Source organism: Peromyscus californicus, unplaced genomic scaffold, assembly GCF_007827085.1.
Source record: "Peromyscus californicus insignis strain IS unplaced genomic scaffold, ASM782708v3 Scaffold_11__1_contigs__length_118956290, whole genome shotgun sequence".
Taxonomy (NCBI): domain Eukaryota; kingdom Metazoa; phylum Chordata; class Mammalia; order Rodentia; family Cricetidae; genus Peromyscus; species Peromyscus californicus.
Window position 1 is genome coordinate 30,585,688 of NW_026294402.1, and position 16,900 is coordinate 30,602,587.

At 40.2% G+C, this 16,900-nt stretch overlaps 1 protein-coding gene across 5 annotated transcripts in view; it reads right to left on the bottom strand.

Moving 5' to 3' along the window:
• Fam118b (family with sequence similarity 118 member B) overlaps positions 1-16,900 on the bottom strand; it is a 51,361-nt gene that overhangs the window by 18,379 nt on the left and 16,082 nt on the right. For all 5 annotated transcript variants that reach the window (XM_052756303.1, XM_052756294.1, XM_052756286.1 and 2 more), the window contains exons 2-3: positions 9,016-9,108; positions 2,056-2,308 (exon numbers count right to left, since the gene is read on the bottom strand). In XM_052756303.1, coding sequence (XP_052612263.1) covers positions 2,056-2,308; positions 9,016-9,101 — 339 coding nt within the window. In that variant the 5' untranslated portion in view covers positions 9,102-9,108. The remainder of the gene's footprint in view (positions 1-2,055; positions 2,309-9,015; positions 9,109-16,900) is intronic.

Consider the following 16,900-nt stretch of genomic DNA (forward strand, 5'->3'; position numbering starts at 1 on the left):
CTTCCTGAGGACCTGGGTTCAATCCCCAGCAACCACACAGTGGCTCACAACCATTTATAACTCCAGTCCCAGAGGATCCAACTCCCTCTTCTGACCTCTGAGGACACTGAACATACAGGGTACACATATATACATATGTAGACAAAAGACCCATACACACAAAATAATAAAGGCACAGCTCTGGAATTAAAATAAAATATCTCATGAACTCTTATTTTGTTTGTTGTTTGTTTGTTTTGGTTTTTTTGATTGAGACAGGGTGTCTCTGTGTAACCTTGGCTGTCCTGGAACTCACTTCATGGATCAGGCTGGCCTCAAACTCACAGAGCTCCACCTGCCTCCCAAGTGCTGGGATTAAAGGCATGTGCCACCACCACCTGGCATGTGTGTTTTTTTGTTTGTTTGTTTTTGTTTTTTAAGTTGGGGCCTCACTATGTAGTCCAAGCTGGTCTCAAACTCTTCATTATTCCAAGCTGGCCTGAAACATGTAGCAATTCTCCTGCCTCAGTCTCCTAGTGTGGGAAGTATGGGCATGCACTACTTATATCTGGTTTCTTATGATTTCTTGAAAACTCATTAAGGACAAGGAACTAAAAGGAGGAGTATGAAACCTTAAGGTCTATGGTAAGTTTTAGGAACATTTCTTTCTATAGTCTTGGGAGAAGAGATAAAAATTACTGATAGCTAATTTTTTTCAAATTGGATGATTTTTTTAGATTGATTGATTGATTGATTGATTAATTAATTATGTATGCAGTGTTCTGCCTGCATGCCAGAAGAGGGCACCAGATCTCATTACAGATGGTTGTGAGCCGCCATGTGGTTGCTGGGAATTGAACTCAGGACCTTTGGAAGAACAGCCAGTGCTCTTAACTGCTGAGCCAACTCTCCAGCCCCCTGATAGCTAATTTTTAAGGAGTAAGTGCCCTATTTCTTTTTCACGGTGCATTTAAATTATTAAAATGTGGAACATGTGGGCTCAGGTACAGGCTTGTGGTTCCATCCCAAGCAACACATAGCCTGTAAGCCTAACATCTGAGAGGTGGTGACTGTAGGATCAGGCATTCTAAGCCATCCTTGGCTACACAATGAGCTTTAGGCTGACCTTAGCTACATGAGACTGTTTCAAATAACAAACCAAATCAGGATTTATTGAAGATGTATTTGGAAGTAATACAGTAGCCAAAACATGTTCTAAGCTTTCAGTGGGATAGTGCTGGGGATCAAACCTAGGGCCCTTGACATATACATCCTAGGTAAGCGTCCAACAACTGAGCCACATCCACTGCCTATTTTTGGGGTTTTTGTTGTTGTTGTCGGTGGTGGTGGTGGTGGTGGTGGTGGGGTGTGTGTGTGTATGTGTGTATGTGTGTGTGTGCCACAGAATTGTTATTCATCATAGGCTGGCCTGGAAATCACAATCCCCCTGCTTTCATTGATGTAATATTTTACACATGTACCACTAATCCTAGCATAACTGAATCCTAATTTTCAAATAATTTTTCAGGTGAAGCAAGAAAGACAATTAGGTTCTTTATCCAACTTAATTTGATAAAATTCCTTGTGAATATTTTGAGTTACAGCCTCTAAAAAGAACACTAAAAATTGGTTTCATTTTATCTATTTGATGATAAAGAATTATCTCCAGCTAGGCAAGGGGCATATGCCTATACTCTTAGCATTCAGGAAGCTGATGCATGAGGACTTCAAGTTTGTGGCCAGTATGATATGCACAAGATGCTTTCTCAAAACACAAAAACAAAATCCCAACTTAAATCTTTCCAATATTTCCTTAAAGTCATGGAAATCAGGGCACCTTTTATAGTGAGTATAGAAAAAGTAAATTCAGAACATAGCCAAAGTGTATTAGTAGCCTTGTCCTCATACATTCAAAGTTCTCAGCATATCACAAAAAGAAATGGGGCCAGGATAATTACTCTGAACAGGCTCTAAGAGCCAAATGTTATAAACACACAAGCAATAAACAAATATTCCTGCTAGAGTAAGCACACCAATCATGTTTTCAGGAACTTTGGCATACAGCCGACTACTCACAGGGGAGAGTTTCTGAATGAGGTCATGGGCAACATGGACGAGGTTCTTGTCTTCATGGAGACACTTCTGAAACTTTTTGCTTTCCTCATCTTCTAGAAGATCAAAATCAATAGCAGCATCCAGCAAGGCCTGAATCAACCCCTTCCAGGACTTCAGGGCTGGGACCTGCGGTGCAACTGCAGCACTAATGCCTGTTCCAATCACTAGCACAAGTTCTCGAGGTTTCTTGGTTTTCAAGCTTGGAAGCAGCTTCCTGAAAAGGAAAAGGCCCAAGAGGATTGGAGCATGCAGCAGACACCAGGCGCATTTGAAGACATCTGACAAACATGTGGTGGGTTCTCACTACTCAACAGCTGGAGAGACAGGGGCTCCCTGTGCAGTCTTAGCTGGCCTAGAACTCACTATGTAGACCAGGCTGGCCTTGAACTCACAGAGATGTCTGCCTTGCCTCCCCGGTGCTGGGATTAAAAGTGTGCACTTTATAACGAAAGACCATAATATTATTCCAGTTCTTGCAGGAAGAATAAGTAATAACTATTTCAGGAATCCTGAAAAACAATCATAAAACCAACTTTCTCCTCCATTGTCCTCTCCAGCTAAGAAAACCACTAATATTACAACAGATTCAAATGTATTACAGCTGAAGTTCTGCCAACTAAATTATTCTTCAAGCCAATGGTAATTTCAAAAGGACATGTTTGTTTTCAAAAAGAAAATATTTTCATACAAATTGATATTGTTTGTTGAGATATGAATGTAAAATAAGGAAGACAATAAAAAACTTGATTCCAGATTTTATAAGCAAAGATAAAACTCAGCATGAAAGCCAAATCCAGGGGACAAATCTGTACATGGTTTTGTTCTAGATATCATTGAGCCAAAAAAAAAAAAGTTCTCAGCAGGCTTCTGAGAACATGAGTGCCTGGTGTTTCTTCTCACAACAAACAGCCCTTTCTCACGGCGATGAGCAGAGTCCTGCTGGGAGACTGCATGAGGACAAGCATGTTTCAGCTTCCCTTCCTTCTCACTCTACGACTACATTGCAATCATTACTTGCCTTACCCTTCTTTTTCCAAACAGTACAATGAATAGAAACATGTCAACACTTAGACAAAACCCAAAAACAAGAGAACACTTTGAAGTCTTGGGAGACAACCTCTACAACTGCCTGTCCTACTCGGGTCTCAACATTCAGTCATTTAACAAATAGGAAAACCCTGAAACACGCAGAAACTAGAGATGGGCCCGTATATAAAATAGCTTGTCTACTGGGAAAAAAATTGTTAACAGCTATTAGAAGCATATAATTGAGTGTGTTTTAAAAAGAAGAATCAAGATGATGAATGAAAATTGGATGTGGCAAAATATGTAGAACTGAATTGTATTGCAAAAAAAAAAAAAAAAAAAAATGGATGTGAAGGCTGAAGTCCATAATCCCAGAATTTGGGAGGTACTGACAGAAGGATTAGAAATTTAAGGCCAGCTACAGAAAAGCCTGTCTCCAAAAAAAAAAAAAAAGGTAGTGAATGGCATATAAACACACATGCAAATATACACAACCACTGAATACTTTCACAAAAGGGCTTCCAGTAAAAAAAGAAAAAAAATGCAATTATGATCTCTACTTAAATCACTAAATAACCTATAAAATCCCAAACATACATTTCTTTTTAGTGTGTCTGTGTGTGGAGATCAGAGGACAATTTGGGGAGTTGTTTCTCTCTTCTCACCATGTTGATCCCAGGGACTGGACTCAGGACATCAGGCTTAGCATTACCTGCGGAGCCATCACGATGGCCCTAGTAGTTATTTTTAAAGACAGTATTAAGGCAAGATAGAAAGGGAAAATGAGGGGGTCATGGGAAGGGAAAAAACCTTTCACTGAAGAATATGGTTGGGTGTCAGAAACCTGGTCACAAGTGACAAAGCCAAGATTCTCTATAGACCCAATATTGTTTTTTCTAAGAGGTATGTCAAACAAGGATATTTAAACAACAAACGAAACTACATACTTACTTAAGATTAGGAGGTTTGTCATCTTGACTTTAGATAGTAACACTATGCCTCTTCCATACCCAAATCTAGACAAAACACCTCATAAAACTACCTCACACTTATAAAAGGAAGCTCAATAAGAAGAAAAATAAGTAAAATTAGCTCATTTCAGTGTGTGTGTGTGTGTGTGTGTGTGTGTGCGCGCGCGCGCGCTTGAGGTGTGTGCTCAAGAGTGTGCTTTTAAGATAAGTGTCTCAGATAGCCCAAGAGTCCTTAAATTCCTGATCCTCCTGCCTCCATCTCACAAGTGTGAGAATTATAGGCATGCACCACCTTACTCAGCTCAAACTTTACTAATTTTTAAGCTTTATGTAATCTTTAACCCCTGTGGTAAATTATACTCTGAGAAATATAACATAAAAAGCCATAGGCTCAGCCGGGCAGTGGTGGCACACGCCTTTAATCCCAGCACTCGGGAGGCAGAGCCAGGCGGATCTCTGTGAGTTCAAGGCCAGCCTGGGCTACAGAGTGAGTTCCAGGAAAGGCGCAAAGCTACAGAGAGAAACCCTGTCTCGAAAAACCAAAAAAAAAAAAAAAAAAAAAAAAGCCATAGGCTCATATGACCAGCCACTGTAAAGACACCTAAGTACAGTTCTCAAGGAGCTTACACTGAGTGAGTACTGTCCTTTCCCCAAATAAAGCCCCCTCCCACAAGTCCCCATACTAAATTAAAATGGTGTACCCGAAATTCTTCTCTGCAGCTCTTCCTGTACGGAGGTCTCTAAAGTGTAACTCCTCGGGCTATGGTAGCAGTGCTGAGCTGTAACATCCTGCTACAGCATGTATAAAAAGTAGGGTAGGACAAGATGACAGCAGCGAGCAGACAACAGACATCAGAAGGCAACATCATTTTAGAAGTTCAGGATAAAACCCAATTCCCTTTGTAGAAGCTCAGGAATGTTCAGGCACATGTTCAGGTGGGCAGGCAGGTGGCACTAAAACTCAGCTAGAAGTCTGCAGAAAGTCAGCCAGAGGACGCTGCATTTGAGAACACTGTGCACAGTGCCAGGTGGGAGGGATTAAGGAAGAATCTCTGTATGAAATCTAAGACTTCTCCAACCAGTCTCCCTTGGGGCAAGCCTCCCAGACACTAGGCTTTAACCTTTTCTCTCTACCCATTCTCCACGAATTCAAGAAATGGAAGGATTTCTCTGGGGAAATAGGGGCAGAAAAGCCCCAGCTTTAGACAGGATAGAGGTCCTCAACTGCTGAACCTACTCCAGGCTTAATATTCAGAGGGAAGCTCATTAGCTTATTGTGATGATGAATACTTGGTTGCCAATATGACAGAATCTAGAATCAACTAAAAGAAAAGCTCCTGGGCAAACCTGTAAGGAATCTTCCTAATCAGATTATTCAAAGTGAGAAGATCCACCCTAAATGTAGGTGGTACCTGGTGGCAGCCAGATTTTAAAAAGGAGGTCAGCATTGCCTTCCCATCCTGCTGACAAGTTCATCTACCCTGTCCATGCTTCAGTTCTTCACTGACATTATCATCTCCTTCTGTCCTCCAGTGTGGACTGAAGACCGGTGGTTTTCCAGCAATCTATCCCTTAGGCCTTCAACACCAGACTGAGACTGCTGAGAAGCTCCTGGCTTCTCTGCCTCTCCAATGTGACTTGAACTACTGTTGGACTACCCAGACCACACCATGTAAGCCAACCTAATAACCCCCCTTTAAAATACGTATTCGCCGGGCGGTGGTGGCGCACGCCTTTAATCCCAGCACTCGGGAGGCAGAGCCAGGCGGATCTCTGTGAGTTCAAGGCCAGCCTGGTCTCCAAAGCGAGTTCCAGGAAAGGCGCAAAGCTACACAGAGAAACCCTGTCTCGAAAAACCAAAAAAAAAAAAAAAAAAAAAAAAAAAAAAAAAAAAAAAATACGTATTCATTCTATCAGTTTTACTCCTCTAGAGCAGTGGTTCTCAACCTGTAGGCTGTGACTCCTACGGGAGTTGTATGACCCTTTCACAGGGGTCACATATCAGATATCCTCTATATCAGATATTTACATGACGATTCATAACAGTAGCAAAATTACAATTATGAAATAACAATGAAAATAATTTTATAGTTGGGGTCCCCAGAACATGAGGAACTGTAAAAAGGGTCCTAGTATTAGGAAGGTTGAGAACCACTGATCTAGAGAACCCTGACTAATATCCACACTCACATAAGACTCCTAACTGCTTTTCCATGCTTAAATATGAATAGACAAACTATATGGTCACTTTACATTTGCAAAAGGCCCACGATAAGCAGTACATACAAACAATCACTCAGGAGGCTAAGGCAAGAAGATCACACTTGTAAGCCAGCCTGGAGCTACCTAGTGACACCTTGTCTTCAAAAAGACAAAAACAGTAACAATAACAAAATTGAAGAAAATTAAAAATGTAACAGCAATTTTTAAAAACCCATAAGAAAAACTGAGAAAACCTTTAAGAAAGTAGAACTGAAACAAATAACACATGCACACACACACACACACACACACACACACACACAAAACCCAGAGCCAGGCACATAGGTACATGCCTGTAATCCAAGAACTCAGGAGGCTGATACAGGAGGATAGAGCTAGAGTTTAGGATGGGTTATATACAAAGACCTTGTTAAAAATAGTGAGAGATGGGGTGGGGGTGGGAGGTGGAGAGAAAACATGAACACACTAATGACAGAAGGTTTGACATCTGAACAAAAGACAAATGTTTAATGAGAGTTTAATAATATCAGCTTAACACAGGATAATTCAAAATGAAGTTATCAGGAAGTAGCTTGAAGGCATCATAGTATTTAGTTTCACACAATATGGTATTGTACAATTTTTTTGTGTTACTGAGAATAATGTGATTTTTGTAAGATTTTAGTGTGCAAAGACAAAAGAGATCACACAATACAAAAACTGGTGTTTTGATTTGGGTCTGGAACACCCCCTGGCAAGGTTCAAGCACCAAAGGTTTGGTTCCCAAGGCAGCAGCAGTGTTCAGAGCTGGGTTTTGGGAAGGTAACTTATCATTGGGTTAATCCACTGATGGGTTTGTAATGTGAAGAAGGTATTACTGAGACTGGTAGAGAATGAGTCACAGGGCCTACTTGGAGGTACTCACTAGAGATGAGACCTGAAAGAACGGTATCTTGTTTCTGGACCCTTCTTCCCTGGCTCTGATTCCAGCAGTCAAAAGATGAGCAACTCTGTTCTACACGTCCTTCAATGGCAATCCACTTCACAATACTCTTAAGAGAAATGGAGCCAACAGACCATAAGCCAAAATTTCTGAAATTGTGACCAAATCACCATTTCCTCTTTTAAATTCATTTCTAAAACAACTGCTAATCACCACAGACTGTCTATCTTGGTAAGAATACTTTTCTCTGTTACCAGAGAAATGAGTGGCACTGTCAAAATTTTAAGAAAACAATATTTCCTAGCTAAAATTCTATTCTCAGCCATACCAGTAAGTAAATGTAAGGACATGACAAAGTCATTTCAGTATCTCCACAATTCTTCCCTATGTATTCTTACTAAGGAAGGCACCTGAGAGTGTGCTTCAGCAAAATGGAGCACGGTCAAATAAAATGCAGGAGACTAAGGAGCTGACTGTCCCAGGGTTGAGTCCAGAGGTAAGAATCCATGGAATCAATTAAACTTTAAAGTTTCCAACATTTTTCAGCATATGACAGATTAATTTTCCTGTCAGCATCTGAAGAGGAAAGGAACACAGAAAATAAAAAAAAACCCAAGACACTCTTCAGTAATATGGAGGTTAAAAAAATGCACAAAAGGAAATAAAATCATAACATTTTAATACTATTTATGGTTTGTTTGGTTTTTCGAGACAGGGCCTCATTACACAGCTCTGGCTGTCCTGGAACTTGCTATGTAGACCAGGATGGCCTTGAACTCACAGAGATCTGCCTGCCTCTGCTTCTATCTCCTGAGTGCTGGAATTAAAAGCATCATGCCCAGCTTACGAATACCATGTATAAAGACATAATAATGTAAATCTTGAAAACTGGTTGATCAAATACAGATAAACATATCGGAGATAAGGGTGAAACCTGTGGGGCCCCAACAGAGAGGGAGGATGCAGGAAAGCAAACGGAGTCCTTATCTTCTGTTACTAGAAAGCATGCAGCAGAATATAGCATTTAAAGTGTGTGCTGGGCTGGAGAGATGGCTCAGAGGTTAAGAGCACCGACTGCTCCTCCAGAGGTCCTGAGTTCAATTCCCAGCACCCACATGGTGGCTCACAACCATCTGTAATGAGATCTGGCGCCCTCTTCTGTATACACAATAAATAAATAAATCTAAAAAAAAAAAAAAATTCTTTAAAGTGTGTGCTGTCAGCTTCATACCTGCAATCTCGGCATCTGGGAGGCTGAAGCAAGACTTCTAGACCAGCTGGGCGGTGGTGGCACACGCCTTTAATCCCAGCACTCGGGAGGCAGAGCCAGGCAGATCTCTGTGAGTTCAAGACCAGCCTGTGCTACAGAGTGAGTTCCAGGAAAGGCACCAAAGCTGCACAGAGAAACCCTGTCTTGAAAAACCAAAAAACAAACAAACAAACAAAAACAGAATATTTAACCAAAAAAAAAAAAAAAAAAAGTTCTAGACCAGCTTGGGCTATGTAGCAAGACCCTGTCTCACATCAAAAATAAAACGGATGTCAAGATTAGAAAAAATAGAAAACTAATATCTCTGATGAGTAGCATATTATAAGCTTTAAAGTAACAAAAATTTTATGTACATATATTTACCTTAATAAAAAATTAAATCCAAAGTAAAAATAATTTAGTCTTTTAAATGAAGGCCATATTAATCAGTGAAAACACCTATAATTCAGGGTAAGTATCTCCCACTAATGGTAATTTTCTGTTCCTCTGATTCCCTTTCTCTTGTTTACCTGGGCTTTTTGGTGGGGGGTTCGCCATCATTGAAGAATCCAAAAATCTTGTCTATATCAGAGGCCTGGCTCCCTGTAGAAGCCATCCAGTTTCTAAAATAGATTAAACATCATGTACCATGATTAGATCTGTAAAGTACATCATTTACAATAGCACATATATTAAGCATTTTCATAAGTCATATACCCATTAAGGTATTATAGGGTGTCCTCTGCTTAACAGAAATCCATTAATTAATGAGCAACCAAGATTAAGGAATGAAATTAGTCTAAGACAAGTAGTCTTGAAATTACAACTCTCATTGTATCAGTGCCCCATATTGGCATACTGCTTCTGTTTCTGAGAATCCCTTGCCCCCAACTCCCACCAAAACCCAGCTATGACAACTCATGCGAGTCACTGGCCATCACTCTGTGGAACTGACATAAGACACTTAGGAATCACTGAGGACATCAAACAACCCACAGATCAGTGTGCTAACAGTGCTTAATTATCCACCTACACTTGGCAATACAATGAGCAACACCACTTGTTCACTGTTAGACATTCTTTGTTGTTAACTGTCCCCACAGGCTGAAGACATGTCTCTCTTACTAAACATGGAGGGGACTTTAGTCAAGTCACCGTGGTAAGTGGTAGAGGTATTAAGCAAAGAGATGTGAAAGACAATGAACATCAGTTGCTAGGATACCCAGCACAAGAGTCACTACAGACAAAAGAGCTACAACGGATTTTAATTGCTTAAAACTTTAGTATACTGGTAACATTTAAAGACTGATATTAGCAACTTTTGTTTTGTTTTTTTGAAACAGGGTTTCTCTGTGTAATACCCCTAGCTGTCCTGGAACTCGTAGACCAGGCTGGCCTTGAACTCACAGAGATCCACCTACCTCTACCTTCCAAGTGCTAGGATTAAAGGTGTGCGACACCACCGCTTGGCTTTTTTATTTTATTTTTTTAGTTGTGTGTGAGTATGCATATGTTGGTGTGTCTCGGGATGTGTGTGGGATCAGAGGATAGCTTTCAGGGTCTAGTCTCTTCTCCACCATCTGTGTCCCAGGGATCAAACTCGGATTGTCAGATTTGGCAGCCAGTGCCTGTACCTGCTGAGCATCTCACTGACAATGTAGAAGATAACAGAGTTCTGGATATGTTATTATGTCCCACTGTTACTATCAGGACTTCACTATTAGAAAGCTCATCATTTATTAAAGCCATGTGTAGAATTTTCTCTTGTAAACAGAAGGCTTAGCTCCTTATCCCATATTCCATTTCACATAATGACATTTCTTTGATATTATAGTCATCAGGGAACTAGGGAACAGAAAAGCTACAAAAGTTAGGACATAGATCACCTTTCTGGAAAAATCTTTGATTCTGATCACAAGAAAGCAAGGTCCTGGGAAAATAGGTCAATCACCAAAGCTGGAAATCTTGCCTTAACTTAAATATCTGCTATGACTGTTAAAAGGATACTGTAAATTCTTAAAAATAAAGTCAGTCTTAAACAAAAGTACATGTTTTCTAAGAACAGAATATCTCTGGGGGCTTCTTCTAATATTTCAAGTAGGAAACAGCTAAATAAAGTCAAATTTAACTTTCCTAGACACTCTGCGAATGCTGGGTGCTCAGTAAGTACACCTCTGTAGCAATATGTAAAGTAAAGCCTTTATGTCTGGTTTTGAGCAGAATGTTTCAGAAAGCCTTTGTTATGTTTGGGTTAATCAGTAGAGGCTGAGAAATTGTTTTCAGACTGTTTAAATCTTGAAGAACTGCTGTCTTTCTGGAGACTCTGTATTTGGTGCTGCTACATGAGAGCTTACAGCTACACTGACCTTGGTCCTAAAACACTCCTGGCAGACCTGGATTCTTACTTTTGATTATGTCTTGCCATAGTCAAAAGAGACTGAGATTTCTGTGGGTTGTCTGCTCTCACCGGCAGCAAGAGCAAGATGACATTGATAGTTGGAGCCTTTCCCAGCCCCTATTAACCTTGTGTATGTTTGAATAAAGTAACTGGAGTGAGCTAGCTGGGTGTCAGTCTTTTTTAAGAATGCTGAACCCTTCTGCTCCTTCGGAAGATGAAGGCTTAGCATTTTGGGTGAGCTTTTTTCTCTACTGCGGCATCTATGAGCAACATCAAAGAATACACTGACAGACTTCCTTCTCTTAAGTGTGTGTTTCACTACTTAGAGGTTAAAAAGCTTCCTATTTGCTGACAGTCAGGACTTGATCATCACTAAAATATTTTCATCAAGTTCTAACTTATAGAAATCATTTTCTGTCTAACATTTAAGTTTTTTGGTTTTTGGTTTTTTTTTTTTTTGGTTTTTCGAGACAGGGTTTCTCTGTGTAGCTTTGCGCCTTTCCTGGAACTCACTTGGTAGCCCAGGCTGGCCTCGAACTCACAGAGATCCGCCTGGCTCTGCCTCCCGAGTGCTGGGATTAAAGGCGTGTGCCACCACCACCCGGCGAACATTTATGTTTTATGGAGAACCAGTGATAAAAAAAAGTGTTTTTTTTCTTTCATACATACCACAATCTCTCAGTTTGGGGATATGATTTAAAGTAACACTAAGGGAAGGCAAGCATATTTATGTCCCCTCGCCCTCATAAACACGGTTCTGTAAAACCATCACTTAAACAAATTAAACCCAGCCTGTCGCGGTGGCACACACCTTTAATCTCAGCACTTGGGAGGCAGAGTCAGGCAAATCTCTGAGACCAGGCAGCCTGGTCTACAAAGCGAGTTCCTAGACAGCTAGGGCTACACAGATAAACCCTGTCTTGAACCCCCTCCCCACCCCACCCCCCAAAAACAACAAAAACCAAATTAAGCCTAATCACTGAGCACCAAGAAATGTAAAGTAAATGGAACTTAATGTAAGTTTTGAAGCCTGGAATATTCAGAACTTAGTGTTCAATTCAAATACTAACCCAGTTTTGTTTAAAAATTAACAAAAAAAAAGGCCAGGTGGTGGTGATGCATACCTTTAATCCCAGTAGTGGAAAGGCAGAGGTAAGCAGAGTTTGAGGCCAGCCTGGTCTACAGAGTGAGTTCCAAGACAGTTAGGGCTACACAAAGAAACCTTGTCTCAAAAAACCTAAAACAAAACAAAAAGCAAAATTAAAAATTGCTGGGCAGTGCTGGAATAGAATTCAAGAGCCAGAGGCAGGCAGATCTCCGAGTTTGAGGCCAGCCTGGTTTACAGAAAGAGTCCCAGGGCAGTCAGAGCTGCACAGAGAAACCCTGTCTTGAAAAACCAACAACAAAACCAAATTTAAAAAATATCACTACTTATCACAGGCCACGAAAAATCTATAAATATTAGCTCACTTAATTCCTACAACCTTATTATTAGGTATCACAGATTGAATATCTCTTACCTGAAAATCCAAAATCCAAAATGTTCTAAAGTCTAAAACATTTGGTCCGCTGATAAGATGCTATCAAGTACAAAATTTCACACTTGACATTATGTTATAGTAAAAATGCAGGAACACTAAGAAAACTGTATACAACACCATCAGGCTATATGTATATAAAGAATAAATTAATACTGTGTTTTAGATTTGTGTCTCATCTCTAAGATACCTCATTATGTGATAAAAAAAATATTAAAAACAAACAAAAAACAAAAAACTCAAACAAACCATTTCTGGTCTCAAATATTTCATTTAAAGGAGTCTCAGCCTGCATCATCAGCCTACTTTATGGATGAGAAACCTGTGACACAAAAGGTTGGTACTTAAGTCCCAGAATTCAAACCACAGCCATTCTGCCTTGCAATGCCCGCCATGCTCTCAGTAACACTACTACCAACTAAAATGTTCTCCAACTACTAGTTTCTCAGTCTTACAATATTTTTTGAAGTCCGAAACTAATTTTTTAAGTGCTAAAATTGTAGCAAACAGATTTACTTAAAATAACTCTGTGTAGATCTCAATGGGCATGTCATAATTAGTCATGGTGGAGGCATGCACTCATGCAGCCTGCTCAGTTTGGAAGTTGGAAGAACTATTTGTTACACACCTCTCACTGCTGATGATCACCAACAGAACTCTAGACTAATTCTGCCATTTCTCTGCATCATCAGCTTTGCTGTGTTCTCATCCAGACCACTGGTTAATTTCTGATGCTTTTCTTTACAGAACCTTTCTGCAAGCTCATTTCAGCGGCTATAGTTTAAGAAAATTAAACATGCACAACAGGCTCTGACTGGAATGTTTTAGGTTCTATTACTGAGAAGCTGAATGAAAAGTAATTCTGTATGCCCTTATCACAACTGGTCATCCACTCATCTTGTTTTCCAATAGACTAATATTTTACTCTCAGTCAAGGATGTCTCATATGAGATATCTCCCAAGTGTATATCCCAGTGCATATGTTACAAAAATCATATCTTATTCATTCTAGAGCATTGTTTTCAGTGGGGGACTCCCTTTTATCATTTATCCTAAACAGTATGCAGTGCTGCTAAAAAGCCTCAAAGGTAAGTGTGGAAATCTGGTACAGCATTCCTAACATGTATCAACTAGTTAGTTCACACATGAATTTCTCTATATGAGATTATTTCAGCTTCTGTTTCAGTGGAATTTGCTATGTGTAAGGAGTGAGTGAAGTCCTGAGTGAATGTATGTTGTTGACATGGGTACAGTCATGCCAAGGGTCTGTCAGGGACCCCAATAGGAGTAGAAAAGCCTTCCCCAGGTGAGGCTCAATGGCAAAGCCTTCCTCTGGTCTAACTGTCGAAGTTAATAGCATTTGCAGAAAATGTCCATTATAGCTTTCCACCTTCAGATATTTAAGGCCTGAAGACTTCTCTCCCAGAGATGGCTCCTACTGAGATTAACTAAACCTGCCTCCTTGTTTAGCTGTATGAATAACTCTTCCTCCCTGTTTAGCTGTATAAGAGTAAACACACTGAGCTTGGGGGTGAGGAGCTGGTTTTGGCTTCTCCATTAGAGACCCTAGATCAGCCAACCCCAGCTTTTCTTTCTGTGTGTCTGTCTTTTCTTGATTTCCTTGCTGCCCTAGTCAGGTCATGGAGCCAGGAAGAATACAGGAGCTATGTAGAGTTGAAGTGGAAACACTTTTCTGACACAAGTAAACAGTGGCATTACCTGTGGCAGTGTCCTCAATACTCCAATGACTGCTAAGTTACTGAGAAATCCTTCAAGGCTAACAGAGCATAGCAAAGTCAGTCAGATGCCGACTGAACATTGAAAAAAGGTGATAGTGATGTCATTTACAAAACTTTCAGGCCAAAATCTTCAAATGAGATAGAACACTTAGCAGTCTTGTAATCCCTGATCCTGAGTGGTAGAGACAGAGACAGAATGATCGAGTTCAAGGCCAGCTTCAGCTACATAGTGAGTTCAAGGTCAACCTGGGCCACATGAGACCTTCCCAATTAAAAATCAAAGAAAGTCAGAGCATTTATAATTTGCAACCTGTCATCTTGGTAGAAACAGAGCTGGAGGTGGCGGATTCAAGATAACCTAAGAAAAACCCTGAAAGAAATGAGGAATAGAGAGTAGAGAGAAAAGGGACTGGTTATCTGGATGATAGATAGGTTGACATTTAATAACGGACCCAGGATCTGAAACCATCAGAATCCTAGGAGCTCTGGCTGTCCCAGCATCTTGGAAGCAGCACAAAGGGTAAACCCTGGCTCTTCCCTGCACTCAGCATTCAGCTGGGTCTTCAAGCTGCCTCCTTATTCTCACAGGCTTCCAGCATATGCACAGTACTCAACTGAGCCAAGCCCCATGCTACAAGGAACTTGGAATAACACTATGTGATAGATGGGCAGATGGAATAAGTCAAGTGGAGGGAAAGTCCAATATTTTGGTGGGGGGATTGCCAGAAAGCAAAGGATTTACAAATAACTAGTATAAAAGACTGGCACATTCCTTGCATCAAGCTTCTCTATCTTTGTTTATGAAAAATGAAACATTAACTGGAAAAAAGAACACATTTACTTCTACAGCAAAAAAAGGTTAACTTTTTTTTTTTAAGGGAAACGATAGTCATCCTATGTTTTGAGAAAAACCCAAAACCCCTCTGATTGTGGCTACTGGACTAATTCCAACACATCTATGTTTTAGCAGCTGTCAGGGAAGGGAGGAATGAAAAGATGCCCAGTATAAGTAAGGCACCACCAAGGAGCATTCTACAAGCTTGTTGAATGGAACATATTCAATAAAATATTTGCCTGGATAGTTGATAAATTCAGTCCACAATGTACAGTGCAGTTTTTCCTATCCGTGTACAAAAGCAAGCTTGCTGTGTCTTCCTAAGATCCATACAGAGATAGAAATGACGTCCAGTGAGCAGGCATTTGATTGCTCTCTGTAACCCAGACTTGAAATATTTCCTCTACCCATGGTTATCTTAGCTCCTATCATTATTCTTAAGCAGCATGCCAGAAACCCTTGACTTTTGTCATATAATCTCTACATAAAACTCATTTCTTGAAAACTTGCTGCTGGTAACATGATAGCTTGATGTTACTTATTCTTTTACCAACACTCACTCACATCCAATATGAAAAGAGCCTCATTAGTGGCAAGGCTTCTGAAAGACCCCAAATTCTAGTAAGTCATTTCACTCAAGCCCCAAATAAATCATATTGGTATTTCAGGATCATGACCTTGGATGTTCTTTTTATCAGTCATATTTTAATTATGTAGGTGCTTTGCCTGCATGTATATAGAGTGCTTACTCTCAGAAGCCAGAAGGTGTCAGATCTCCTGGGACTGGAGTTACACATAGTTGTGAGCTGCCATGTGAGTGCTGGGAATCGAACCCAGGTCCTCTATAATAGAAAGCAGTGCTCTTAACCACTGAGCCATCTTTCTAGCTCCTTTATCAATTATTTTTAACTATAAAGCCAAATTGATAGCTCAGTTAATAAAGTGCTTGCCTTGCAAGCACAAGAACCTTAGTTCAACCCTTCAGAACCTACAATTTTAAAAAGCAGCTACGGTGGTACACACGTGTAATCCCATTACCAGGGAGGCAGAAACAGGTGATCCGGGGGCTTGCTGGCCAGCAAACCTAGCATATTCCAACTGAGGAAGGCCAATCAGAGATCCTGTCTCAACAAACTAGGTGGATGGCTCCTGAGGAAAAATATCTGAGGTTGACCTCTGGCCTTCATATGTACGGGCAAATGTGCATGTGCACCTAAGCACGCATGCACATGAGGGGTGGAGGGGGGAAGATGCACATATGCATACATACAATCAAGTCCAATTTACTCATTACAGTACTACTTACATTTGAGTTCATATATATATATTATATATATTAAACATGATAATTATAACAGATAAGTCAGAAACTTATCACAGGCTTGCTCTGTATAAAAACCAATTTCTAGAACACACAAAGGGTTTTACTAATAAGCTTATTTGAGTACAATTTTTTGTTTTCATTTAGCAGCTTTAAATGTCTATTACATGCTATGCTCTTGAATTCTCTACTTCAAATGGAAATAGAACTGGAAGTTAAAGAGGTTGTTACATGTCCTTTTAAGGAAAGAGGGTAGCCAGGCATGGTGGCACAGACCTGTAACCCCAGCATTCCAAAGATGTAAGCAAGAGGATCTTGAGGTAGCAGCCAGCTGGGCTTCGTAGAGAGACCCTAGCTCCAAGAAAGAAAAGTGGGAGAACTATTAGAGCTGGAGGTAGTATCTGTAACAGTTCTGTCTCGGGGAGAGAAAAGGTATGTTGAATTTCAAGAGTCCTTCTAATTTTTAGTTATATGAACATGTGTCACTTTCCTTTTTTTTTGTGCGTGTGTGTGCTATTAGTAGAAAGAATAATGTTTTGCTTCAGACCCATGTTTCTGAACATTCTCTAGTAATTTTATTTCAG